General features: G+C 43.8%; 1 protein-coding gene across 1 annotated transcript in view; it reads left to right on the top strand.

Moving 5' to 3' along the window:
* The window catches only part of MYO1B (myosin IB), a 367,758-nt gene extending 358,007 nt beyond the window's left edge, over window positions 1–9,751 (top strand). Inside the window, 1 exon segment of the mRNA XM_029606086.1 lies at window positions 8,391–9,751. Within this exon segment, the coding sequence (XP_029461946.1) occupies window positions 8,391–8,514 (124 nt within the window). The 3' untranslated portion in view covers window positions 8,515–9,751.
* The last annotated feature ends 3,091 nt before the right edge of the window (window positions 9,752–12,842 follow it).

Raw genomic sequence — 12,842 nt, 5'->3', positions numbered from 1 at the left:
CAAAAATGTTGCAGAAGACACTATTCGCAAAAGTCTATGCATTATATCGCACATGTGAAAAAAAATAAGACGTTAACAACAAAAAATATTTCATTACTTTTTTTGTTTCAGATGAGAAACAACACAAAACAATATAACAATTATTGGTGAAGTTTTCCTTTCATTTTAAAGTGACAGCATATCCCCATGGTGGGCTTTGTACAGATCAGGAAAATGCTTGCTGACACTAGTGGATTATTTATCAGTTTATGCTAGATGGTTTCCTCTAGATTCAAGGATGTCTAGAGTTCACGTGCATATTTCATTTCTCTTCATGCATTGGCTATGTTTATTTTGTCTCCTTTCCATGTCTTGCAGCCTTCATTTCAACAAGCAGATTTTAACTTCACCTTAGCAATTCATTTATTTAAGGGGGGTGGGAATCTTGGTAGTGTTTCATCCTCAAGGACTGTATCAAGGGAAATGATGTCCTGCTTTTGAATACCATACTTTTCTGTTTGCAGGAATTCTGTATGAACAGTGTCCATTGTACTCCCAGCACACTTGCATTCGTGCCTCCTAGCACCTAATTAGGCAAAAAGCATGCACTTGTGGACTGTTAAATTTTCTAGGCCAGTGTAATGGCCTCATTATTAATGGGAAATAACTGGGGCGGAAGAATCTTGGGCAACCAACTAAAATTTCAGTCCTGGTGCCTTGCCTGATGAGACCTCCTAGCAGGCTGCATTTAGAAGGTTATATAGCTGCAGCCTGGCTGCCATCAGAGGGGGAGATACTGGCACGGCACCTGCCAGGGCACATTGAAGACTGTATGTTGCTGCAGCCTCGTCCTGGAGAACATGGCGGCATGGCCCCCACTGGGCCACTGGAAGGAAGAGATGCAGTTGTGGCCTTGTTCAGGGCCACTAAGCTGCCAGTGGTAGATAAGTAGTTAGTGGAGATGGGAGATGGCTTCAGTGGAGAGCAAGACTGGAAGCAAGAAATCCCAGGAAGAGATTGGAAGAAAAGAGAAGGGAAACAAAATTTTTAAAAAGCAACCCTACTTCTTCTCTCACCTCTCCCAAACAAGCAAAATAAGCTAAAAGAAACACCTAACAGAGTAAAAACAAGTTAGAGATGTGTATCCTTCAGTATAACACAAACGTGCCACCTCTTGAAGACTTGTTCCATTATTTTGATTGGTAAGCTCAAACAGTACAATACTTGTACTGTACCTGGCGGAGTCCCTGGCTAAATGGGAGGGGCTAGCATTGTGACATCAGCATCATGTAAGCGGCCTTGGGCAGCAGTGAGAGGTATACGATCAGGGTGTGCCTTTTTTTCTCCCTCTGTCTTTGATTACCTCAGCTCCTCTCCTCAGCCAGCATGTCCTGGTGGCACTAGGGAACCCTCACCAGCTCAAGGGTTGGAGACGTGCCTCTTCCAAAATACACTTCAGAGCCACTCAGGGACCAGTGAGGCACCATCATTCAACAATAGTCTTCTCTCCTTCCTTGGGCCTGATTACACCACCTCTGAGGTTTATTCATTATAACTCACTTTATTTATCACACTATCCTCCTTCCTTAACTCTTGCGTTTACTTGTTTCATCCCTCTTCTATCTAACTTTTGCATTTACAAAGATGGGCTTTCAGTTCACTAAAGTAATGAAATTGTTATTCCCAGTCTTGAGATACTGTTAAACTGAAGTGTCTGATGTACTGATAAATCTTAGGCAGCTCATTGGCTGCCTAGAAGAATGTTTGCAAAGCATTGTGGCACCAAAATTTGTGCTGTTGTTTGACTGGGGAGAAATATTTAAATGTTGAAAAAAATCCACATTCAAAAGATTTATGTAGGTGAAATTGGCTTTTAGCCACACAAATCTAACCCTATAAAAATATACTGTAAGGGAAGTGAACCCTTGTACTGTGCGTGGTCGACACAGCCTAGTAAGCAAGCCTACTAGGCCGATGTCGACAGCTGGTGAACTAGGCTGGACTGAGGTGGCTCAAGGCAATCTGCTGCCTGAGGCGAAGGATGAAATGGCAACCCCCTCCCCCCCCATGGCCCAGTGCAGGTGAAATCACTGAGGGCCAGGGCAGGGGGAAGATAATGGAGGGTGAAGTGATTTGCCCAAGGTCACAAGAAATTGGCAATAGGATTTGAACCTGGCTTCCCTTGTTTGCAGTCCACTGCTCTAACCACTCAGTTTTTGGGTCTGTTGTTTTTTTGTTCACAGTCTTTGGCGTCTGCACTAGGGGGCGCTGGGGAAATGTTTAATGGGGTGGGACTCAACATGTTTGGGAAAGGGGCTGGTATAGTGAAGCTCCAGCCTCAGGGGTGTTTCAATAATGAGGAAGGGTGAAGCGGCCGCTTCAGGCAGCAAGATTTCAAGGTGGCAAAATTACCCCCTGAAACCTTCTTGCCACAGCCACCTCATCCTTCATGCAGGCAAACTCTGGCGGCAGGACTGGCAGCGTGGAGCAGTGACATCCTGGTGGGGTTTGGCCACCCCACCTCTTGGGTCTAGAAATAGGACTCTTCCATTCCCTATTGCCTGCCTCCCACCCTTCTCCTGGATCTGCCCCCTGGGAGTGTGAGAGGTTGGTGAATGGTGGGAGTGTGTGTGTGTGTGTGACACACTCTCTCTTAGGGCTGATACAAGGGTATTAGATGTCCTAGACAAATCTTACAGCCTTTCATTCCTCCTTCCCTACCTTCCCCACATAATTAAAAGTTATGCATTCTTTTCCATTTTAAAATTTAACTTCCCCAACCTAAAAAAGCAAATTGCATATGAAAAATAGACATTCAAAGTACAGTCTTCTGAAGTAAAAATATCACTTACAACATATGTATGCTACTGCTCTTTATCATTTCTAAAGTGCCACTCGACATACGCAGCATGGAGCTTACACAGTCTAGTCAAGACAAACATACATGATAAACAAGAGTCGGTGGGAAGTTTATTTATTGTAGAGAAGTAGTTAGGAGTTAAAAGCAGGCTCAAGAAGGTGTGTTTTTAGATTGGATTTGAATACGGCCAGAGAGGGACCATGATGCACTGACTCAAGGTGGAAAGCATGGCGTCAGAATTTGGCAGTAGAAGAGAAGAGCACAGATAAAAGCTATCTACCCGATAAATGGAGTTCACAAGGAAGGGTGCAAGATGAGAGAAGACAGGTGCGAGATGTATTTGCGTACATCAACTTAATTCTTTGACCCAATGTATGCAGATAGATCTGACATATAATCAATTTGCATAACCTGAAAACTGGAGCGACCGGAGGCTGTGGTGGATACCTGGAATACCCTCTCAACGGATGTGGTGGAGAGAAAAAAAAACAGTACCAGAATTCAAGAAGGCATGGGAGAAGCACAAAATATCCCTAGGATGATAATGAAGCAGTGGGGGTAACCTGCACGGAGCAGCAGTTACAATCCTAAACACCATGCTGGGCACTGGTGTCTTTTTCCACCATCATTTACTGTGTTACTGGGTTACTATGGAATGGCTGTGTTGGGAATTATTGTGTTAAAGGTAGACATTAGAAAGAAGTGAATCTCAATGTCATATAGTATGCACCCTTTCTGATCAGTTCACAATAATCACAAATGGATATCACCAGAAAGACGAGATGGACATCCAACTTGAACATGGAGAGGGCAGTTTTCAAAACCCATTTGCATTGGTAAAAGTGCTTTTTGAAAATTGCTCAGCCTCCATGTGGCTAAATATGCTCACAATGAGGCCAATTCAGTAAAGTGCGCGGGAGAGCCGGCGCTCCGAGGTGAGTGCCCGCTCTCCCAATGCGCGCCCAGGCCCCTCTTCTGGGCACGCGATTCTGTATTTAAATTAGGGCCCGTGCTAATAAGGAGGCGCTAGGGACACTAGCGCGTCCCTAGCGCCTCCTTATTGGCGGAAGCAGCGGCTGTCAGCGGGTTTGACAGCCGGCGCTTAATTTTACCAGCGTCGGCTGTCAAACCCGCTGACAGCGACGGGTTCGGAACACGGACGCCAGCAAAATTGAGCATCCGTTTTCCAACCTGCGGGCTGCAGGCAGATTTCTTTTTTGGGAGGTTTTTTATTTTTTTTTATTTTTGGGGCCTCCGACTTAATATTGCTATGATATTAAGTCGGAGGGTGTACAGAAAAGCAGTACCAACAGGAGTTAATTTCTGAGAGTAAAATATGCGGCCGCACATTTTACTTTCTGTATCGAGCGTGACTAACTAATAGGCTCATCAACATGCATTTGCATGTTGCGGGCGCTACTAGTTTTGGGGGGGTTGGCCGCACGTTTTCCACGCGCTATTACCCCTTACTGTATAAGGGTTAATAATAGCTCGTCAAAAACGCGCGTCCAAATGGGGGCTAATGATGCTCGGCCTGAGTGCACCATTCTGTATCGGCCTGAAAGTGCAGACTTTTACCTGCATTGTTCCGAGGCGTACCAGGGGAGTGCGGTTGGGGGAGGCAATAACACCCATAGTTTTGCATTTTCAAAACGACGCACATTATTTGCCACAGAAAAATAAGTTGAAACCCTGCGGGTGCTTCTTCCTGGAGAAGCTTTGAAAATTGGTCCCAAAAGTCCACGGATAAGAATACCCACGGAATTATGCGGACAGGCATGAAAATCTCCTCCAGTGTACCTCAAACTAATCTAAAAATATCATTTCAGCACAGACTGAAAACTTGCCAACATGCTATATAACTAGTGAACTTCAGGATTGCTTATGCAGGCTCGGAGTAAGACGCCTCCCAACTGGAAATCTCTAGCAGTGGAATCATTTCCTCCCATCCCCCTAACCCGTGAAAATAAATGTCATCACAGCACATTTGTTAGCTGAGGCAGTTAATAGTGGCTGAACGTACATACTTGCTCAGTGGGTATGTGTATACAACAGCGCTTTCAATAAATCTGATCCTGCGTTTCCTGTTTTAAGTAATGTTGGGCTTTGCTTACACAAGCGCTCTGCTGGAACTGTGCAAGATAGCGTGGGAATAAAGCTGGGGCTGCCGGCAGGGGAATGTGGTTAACTGAGATCCAGGTAGCAAAATGCAAGGTTAGGTCAGGCAGGCCCCGGTTCTTTATAATCTAAGTGCGTCTGCCAAATGATGGGAAATGAAGGAGCAGTATTTCCCAGCCACTTCTGTGATTTTTTCCTTTCCTGACCCGGCAATTTCCTCCTGCGTCTGTGAGCCTCCAGGTTTCTTCACAAGCGGAACTAGGATCCTGGTACTATGAGCCTTCAACTATGGTCCATGGGCCAGGAGGCACACGCTCTAGCTCCTTCTGGAACCCTGCTGTCACGGGCACGGAATGCGGTCGCCGGATGTCATCCCTGGGCGATTATCACATCTCTTCCCCCCCCACCGCCCGCCTTCACCTAGGGATTGTGAGTGCTACCTCCACAGCATCCCCGGCTAACCCAGGGAACCGGCGGACCTGGCTCAGAGATCCAGCTGGAGACCCTCCGCATGCCCTACACAGCACTGCCCCCCCGGCCAGCTTATTTCCGTGATTTGTTCAAAGAAACATGAGCTTGAGGTTTCAGAGGATGGGAGAAAAACGTGTTCGTTTTTCGGGTTAATATCTGAAGTCTCTCAGCACAGGGCATCATTTATCCAAAGTATAGAAAAGAGGTGCATGATTATATTTTACACTTCATATAGTATGTATACTGTATCTAGGGGAGGAAAGCCATTGTGTGCAGAGCTTGTCAACTCTAGCAGCTGCAGACAAATGAATCACCTGCTGGGTGGAGCAGCCTGGGTTGAAAACCTGCTTCAGAAGCAGAGCAGGCCCCGAAGTTGCTCAGGATCGCTAGCTAGGTAGAAAAGGCAGAGGAAGGAACAGTGGAGTTCCTCCCATCTTTGCAATATTGTTTTGTAAATTGGCTATGCTACATAAGGAATTAGGGCAGTATAAAGCCAAGTTGTGGCTGGACACGGGTGCCATGTGAGAGGGAGGGAGGGAAGTTCTGAGGAAGCTCATTAGAGTACTGTATTACCCTTCTAAAGGGGCAGGCTGGTGTATTCTTGCGCCTGTGTGTGAGATTCTCTCTGGAGCGCAGTTTGGCCAAGCCCTGCATTATGCAAGACAAGGTAGGGCAAAGCCAGGCACTGTATATTTCAACTCCAATTGGAGATTTTTCTTGTGGTTTCTGTATTAATTCAAAAATCAGGACATCCTGTTTTATATGGATTTTTAATGAAATACATTTGCATGGAATGTTGCCCTTTACGATTTCCAGTCCAGATGAAATGTAATGTTTAGGATTATGGGAAATGTGTGTTTATTTAAATTTGACTAGGAAAGCCAAATCAGAGGCAAAACCTTCATTTTTAACTGGGTCATGGGAGTAGCAGGAGACATGGAATATTATAAAAGTAAAACAATGGAAAAACTACATTATATTCCCAGTGCTGGATTTAAGGCAGGACCGAAGAGTGGGAGGTGTAGGGCGAGGTGAGGAGAAAGAAACCCCTCACACCTCTGGGTATCATAGTGAGAGGAAAGGGAGGCGGAGTGCGACGCTGCTGCCCCTTTAAAGCAGTGCCAGCACATGGCCCAAAAGCAAGCAGGATCAGACTTCTCCTTACCCGGGTATTCGGGGGCCTTCAAAATTTGCCAGCCAGGAGTTGCCCATCCTGCCTTTGCCTAAATCCGAGCCTGCATATTACATAGGAAAAGGAAAGTGCTGATATGTAAGGAGCAGGCATTCGATGTGGTTTGAATGAAAGAAAGAAAGAAAGTTATTTTATTTTTACCTTATGTCTCATAAATGTTTTAGGGGAAATAAGATATGTATGTTTTTGCTTAAATAATAAAATAAAACATTTAAGACATTTACAAAGGGAGGATAATCTCAGCCGCCCGCTTAAGGCTAAAGTCTGCGCTTAAGTCCATTTTGAAAATTGCCAGGTGTGGGCTTTCATGCAGGAAATTAAACCTTATCCTGAATGGGTGTGGCTTTCTGTGAGTAAATTTGCACGCATACGGGTAGATTTTCAAATGCCTACGTGAGTAAATCCCGGGGTTTGCGCGCATGGCTGGACCTTGCGCACGCCGGGAGAATTTTCAAAGAGGCCCAGCTGCACGCATAAACCCCGCTGCGTGCACAACTGCCGGGCCTCTTCAAAGGGGTGGGGTCTGGGAGGGGCAGGGGGCTGGCTGGGACAGCGCCATTGAACACTGTGCCGAAGACTCGCGCGCCAGCAGCCCACCGGCGTGCGCAACTTAATTCAGCCTGAGGACCTGAAGTAAGTTCTAAAACAAACAAACAACAAAGATAGGTAGGGTTTAGGGGGGTAGGGAAGAGAGAGGAAGAGGGAGGGAGTTTAGGTAGGGGGGGTGGGGAAGTTCCCTCCCAGTCCGCTCCTTAATTGGAGCAGACTGGGAGAGAACTGGGGAAGGCCCCGAATGCATCGCCGCGCGGAGTTTGCAGAAATTCTCCCCCCACCCAGCATGCACCGCCCACACATATGCGCACATATTATACAATCATGTGCGCACGCATGTTATAAAATTGGTGCGTCCATGTGTGCGCACTCAGATTTTAAAATCTGTGCCATATGTTCAAAGATCTAAAGCCTGCGCATAAATACTTTCCCTGCCTCCCAACACTGTCCCCAGAACGGCAAGTGTGAGAGTGGGTGGGCAACTACATACAAAATCATAGTTTGCTATTACTTTTTCCTGCACAACACCCCCACTGATTTTCAGAAGACGATTTATGTGTATAAACCCTTTTTGAAAATCACACAGTGTTTATGCATAGAAAAATAATAATTTGTGTTATCCATATTCAGGGCATCACTATAAGGAATGACATAAATGAACCACTTCAATACAGTAAATGTTATTAGGTGACAGCTTTACTTCTAGATACTACAGAGGTTCAGATGCTGTAGAGAAGTATTTGTGTAGTTAAGTGCATGTTGAAGAGTTGGATAATGTTTAAACAGAGAAATATAAAAACTGGCAGAAGATAAATGGTGCAAGGTCCATCTAATGGATCTGTGTGTACTTGACCTTCTGCTAATCCAGATATCTTCCTTGTTTCCTGGCTTTACCCTTTTTTTTCACCATGATCGATGCTTTCTGCTTGTCCCATGCCTCCTTAAATTCAGCTGTTTCTGCCCCCAGCACTTCCATACCGCCACCCTTTTTCATTGGAAGAAAGAAATGACTCACAATCTTGCACACCACTTAGTGGCAGGGCATGAGATATTGGAAAGAGCTGAAACTTGGATTCTTCTAAGGTGGTAGGGGGATCACAGACTGGAGAGCCCTCTCGGATGGGGCAATGCAAGTCATTTGCTCAAACAAGGGCAATTATGCGCCTCTGCAATTTAAGCTGTGTTCTTATCTGAAGTCTCTTATTCTTTTTTTTCTAGGTTCCTGGTGCAATTCAAACAGGACAAGGTCTGTGTAAAGTTTATACAGGGCAACCAGAAGAACGGCAATGTGCCAACATGCAAACGGAAAAACAACCGTCTCTTAGAAGTGGCTGTGCCTTAACTGCAGCATCACCCTCCTCCCTTCATAGACTTTGTTTCTTTGTAACAGTGCAATTTTAGAGGGTTGTTTTTTGTTTTTTTTTTTAATTTTGATTTTGAGCTGCCGGTGGTTCATTACATTAGGCTCTCTGCCAATTTTTGACTTTGATAATCAGCTTTTAAATCTAGCTTTCTTTTAATTGAAAGTCTTTAACCCTTGAAGGAAAATATTGAATGTTGGCAGCATATATATTTTTTTTAATCCACCAATTGCAATATTTTACATGATATTTTTTGGTTTTTTGGTTGGCATGTTCAGTACAGAATGATTCCATTTGCAAATGATCAGACTGATCAGGAACTTACTGACAACAGAAAAGTGTCAGCTGATGGCATCGTCACACAGATGCCTGTTGGTGTTTCTCAGCCACAGAAGTGTGATGCTGTTACAGTTATGGGGCCGATGCAATAAATTGTGCTCCGCCTAGTGCACGGGTTGGGCATGGTTTTAGGCACGCTACACTAGCACCCATCCCCAACAAATGCGTGTCCATCACATATAAATTCCTTGTAGATGAGGCTATTAGCTAATAGCTATTACCCCCCCATGCAGGAAAGCACTGGGCACCAAATGCACACATTTGAATGCGGCAAATTTAACTCTAACCCCGAGATAAAGACAATTTGTGAGTCAAGAACTGATGAGAAATTAAAAAATATATATATACGTTCCTCTGTGCTATAAGCGTCCTACTTAATTTACTTAGGTGATGGAGAAAAATAAATGTTTATTGGCTTGATAAAATTAAAAAACAATTCTTATGGCCAAACAATTTAGATGGCCATAGCAAGGGGCGCTTAATATGACACTGAAGCAACCTCAGCAAATTAACAAAAACATTAGCCTGAAGAAGCGGGATAAAAACAGATGCTTATATTGGGTACCCATTACACAGTTCTCCCCTAGCACACCCTCTTTTACGCAGCTCCTCATTTATATACTGCATCGGCCCCTATGTGTGGTCATTTTGTGGACAGGGAATTCGCCAAACCCAGGGGAAAGGACTGACTTACAAGTAAGAGGCATCAACCTTCTTAACTGCAATCTGATCACCATTAGTAAATTGGGTCATGAAAAGAAAAGAAAAGACAATTCTGCGAAACTAGGGATGTGAATCGTGTGCCCGATCGTCTTAACAATCGGGTTCGGCTAGAGGGGGAAAAAAATCTCATCGGTGGTGATGTGAATCGGAATCAGTTCTGATTCACATCGTTATTTTTTTTTTTTAGTGAGGCCCGACCCTTTAAAATTGACCCCTTACCTTCCCCCACCCTCCCGAACCCCCCCCCCAAAACTTTTTACGATTACCTGGTGGTCCAGTGGGGGCGCGGGGACCGATTTCCTGCTCTCGGGCCATTGGCGCCATTTTGGCTGCCACTCAAAAATGGCGCCGATGGCCTGATAAAAAAAAAACCCACCCGACCCTTTAAAAACGACCCCTTAGCTTCCCCCACCCTCCCGATCCCCCCAAAACATTTTAAAATTACCTGGTGGTCTAGTGGTAGTCCCGGGAGCGATCTCCCGTTCTCGGGCAGTCGGCTGCCACTCATAAAGATGGCGCCGATGGCCCTTTGCCCTTACCATATGACAGGGTATCCAGCCATTGGCCGGCCCCTGTCACATGGTAGGAGCACTGGATGGCCGGCGCCATCTTTAAAGATGGCGCCGGCCATCTTTACGACGGTGGCGGCCATCTTTAAAGACGGCAGCGGCCATCTTTAAAGATGGCACCAAAAATATCTGACAATTTTTTTAAATCGTCAAAAAACGATTCACATCCCTATGCAAAACACAAGCATGAGGACAGATGAATCTGAAATAGACGTGGTGCTGTAAGCTAGGTTTCCAGTTGGGTCCAGTCTCCAGTTCCTTCCTTCAGGCTGAGCTGGAGTCCTGTTATTTGAGGGGTGCCAATGTACATTTCCTAAGCGAGTTTTTCCCCTGCAATTTAATCATAGATCACCTAGCTAGCAAGAATAGATCTGTCTGTTATAGATGACTCCAAAACTCCTTCATTCTTCATCCAGGACTCAGTTCAATAGCATAGGTATTGCTTAAAGGGTTCCAAGCTTCTTTGGGTATTAATATGTACCATACAATGTGCAATAAAGCATCAAGACATCTTGAGAAAGTTATTTATATTACACATTAGCGTGTGAAGAAGAGATGTTTGGTACATGTGGTGTATTTTAGGCAGCAGCTTATTTTTGTTATTAATTTGCAGTTTGTAGAATTTATATTACAATTGTCATCTTCGAGGGGAAAGAAATTACAGTACAATAACTTTATAATTCAAAGGGGTAATGTTTGTGTGTATATATATAAACCCCCTGGTATTATGATAACTGTTAAAGTTATTCTAAATCTGTTACTTCCGGTACTCTGTTCTAACCATATTTTTGTATTTTGAAGTGTTTCCCCAATCTGTTTTATATTAATTCTGTGCCTGATGTAACCTGTGCACAAACACCCATTACAATCAAAAACTGCATTACCGGTATTAAACATTCAGTGTAGCAGATGACAGTTAATCTTTTATAAAGCTGAAACGTTACCTGAAAGCCTTGATGTGCATTTTTTGTGTTTATAAATTTGTGGGTTGGTAACTGAGTGCTTTTGCTAAAGTAATCATGACTGGTGGAGCTGATGTTTAATGCTCGGATGGGAGGAGTAAAAGGCCCATGGTAAAGCTGAGGGCTACTGTTCGGAAATATTGACTCTGAAAGTCATTAATACTGTTATAAGCCTCCCACTGGAGCTTTAAATTTGAAATAAAAGTTTAAGAAATATTGTTTCAGTTTAAGCACTGTTGAACTTTCACATTGTAAATTGTCTACTTACAAGCTTCTTATCATTGGGATAATGGACATCAGGCATTGGACAGTCAGATGACAGGATTCCTATCCCATCATTCTAAGCTTCTCCTGTGAGGTCTCTATTACATGGTATAAAGAGGGTGTTAACTGAAACGTGAACGCATCACTGCAGGGTAACCTGCCATGCACAGGGTTAGCCTGGATGTATCTGCTTGAAGAGGAAGTTCAGGTGTCATCAAAATGCTTCCCATTATGTAACTCTTGTAATATTTTATGACTTTAATAGGGATGTGAATCGGGTGCCCGATCGTTCCCACTTTCGGGATCGTCTGGCCGCAGGAAAAAATTGTTTTCCCACGTTTCCCCGTTTTTGTTTTTTTTAGTGAAAAATCGTTGCGTACTAACAAAAATAGCAAAAAATAACAAAAAGTAACAAAAATAAACGTTTTTTGTTAGTGCGCGCTAACATTAGTAAGCGCGCACTAACCTGAAAAACGATTTTTATGAAAAATCGGGGATAAAATTGATCGTTTCTTTCTTTTAACCGATTTCTAACAAATTTAGAAATATCATACGATATTTCAATTCGTTAGAAAAACGATTCACATCCCTATTATTTAACACAGATTGCTGCTTACCACACAGATGGTGGTAATGGACAGTGCAGTAAGGTAGTTTCTTGCAGCTGAGATAGGTGTCTTGGAACAAGAGGGCCATTTTACTTATGTGGATATGTGCCTACAGAAGAGCCATTCACCATGCCACAGATTGTCTCTTTGATATCCTTACTGAAAACAAACCCTAAATATTATTATTTTATTGTCATTTGTATAGTACTACCAGGTGTGTGCAGTGTTTTATAGAGACAGATAATAATCAGACATCCCCGTAAACTGCTCAAGAGACACAGACTAAAAAAAACAACTAGGCTTTGAATTAAAACAATGAAGACAGGATTGGAAAGAACTAACCCAGGTGATTTATGGCTGGGATTAACTGAGCAAAGCAACAAAAAAAATTAGTCCTTTGCTAATTGAACAATCTATATAAGCTGGAACTGGGTGGGTGGGCTCCAGACCAGCCAAATGGTGCCTCTGAGTTAATGGCCATGGAAGCCACCAGGCACTTTAAAAAAAAAAAAAAAAGCAAACAATATGGCAGTACCTTATTTAAACCAAAGCAAATATCTAAAAGAGTGTTTTCCAACCTTTTCAAGCCCAAGGCACCCCTACATTAACAAAAATATTGTGTGGCACATTAGCCTCCACGTGGCAGATAATGTGGACATGGTCAAAAGAAGAGCTAGGGAAGCAATGAAAGGACCACCAGTCTCCCAAATGTTAAAATTATGAGAAAGAGAGGGCAGAAACACCCACAAGCTTGTTTCAATGGGCCAGTTCAGGAGAAGGGAGAAATTGATATGATGTGGGCAGTTGGCTCATTTAGTTACTGTACTTTGACTGCCCCATGTGG

The sequence above is a fragment of the Rhinatrema bivittatum genome, chromosome 6 (assembly GCF_901001135.1).
Source record: "Rhinatrema bivittatum chromosome 6, aRhiBiv1.1, whole genome shotgun sequence".
NCBI lineage: Eukaryota > Metazoa > Chordata > Amphibia > Gymnophiona > Rhinatrematidae > Rhinatrema > Rhinatrema bivittatum.
This window is presented reverse-complemented; position numbering and strand designations above follow the sequence as displayed.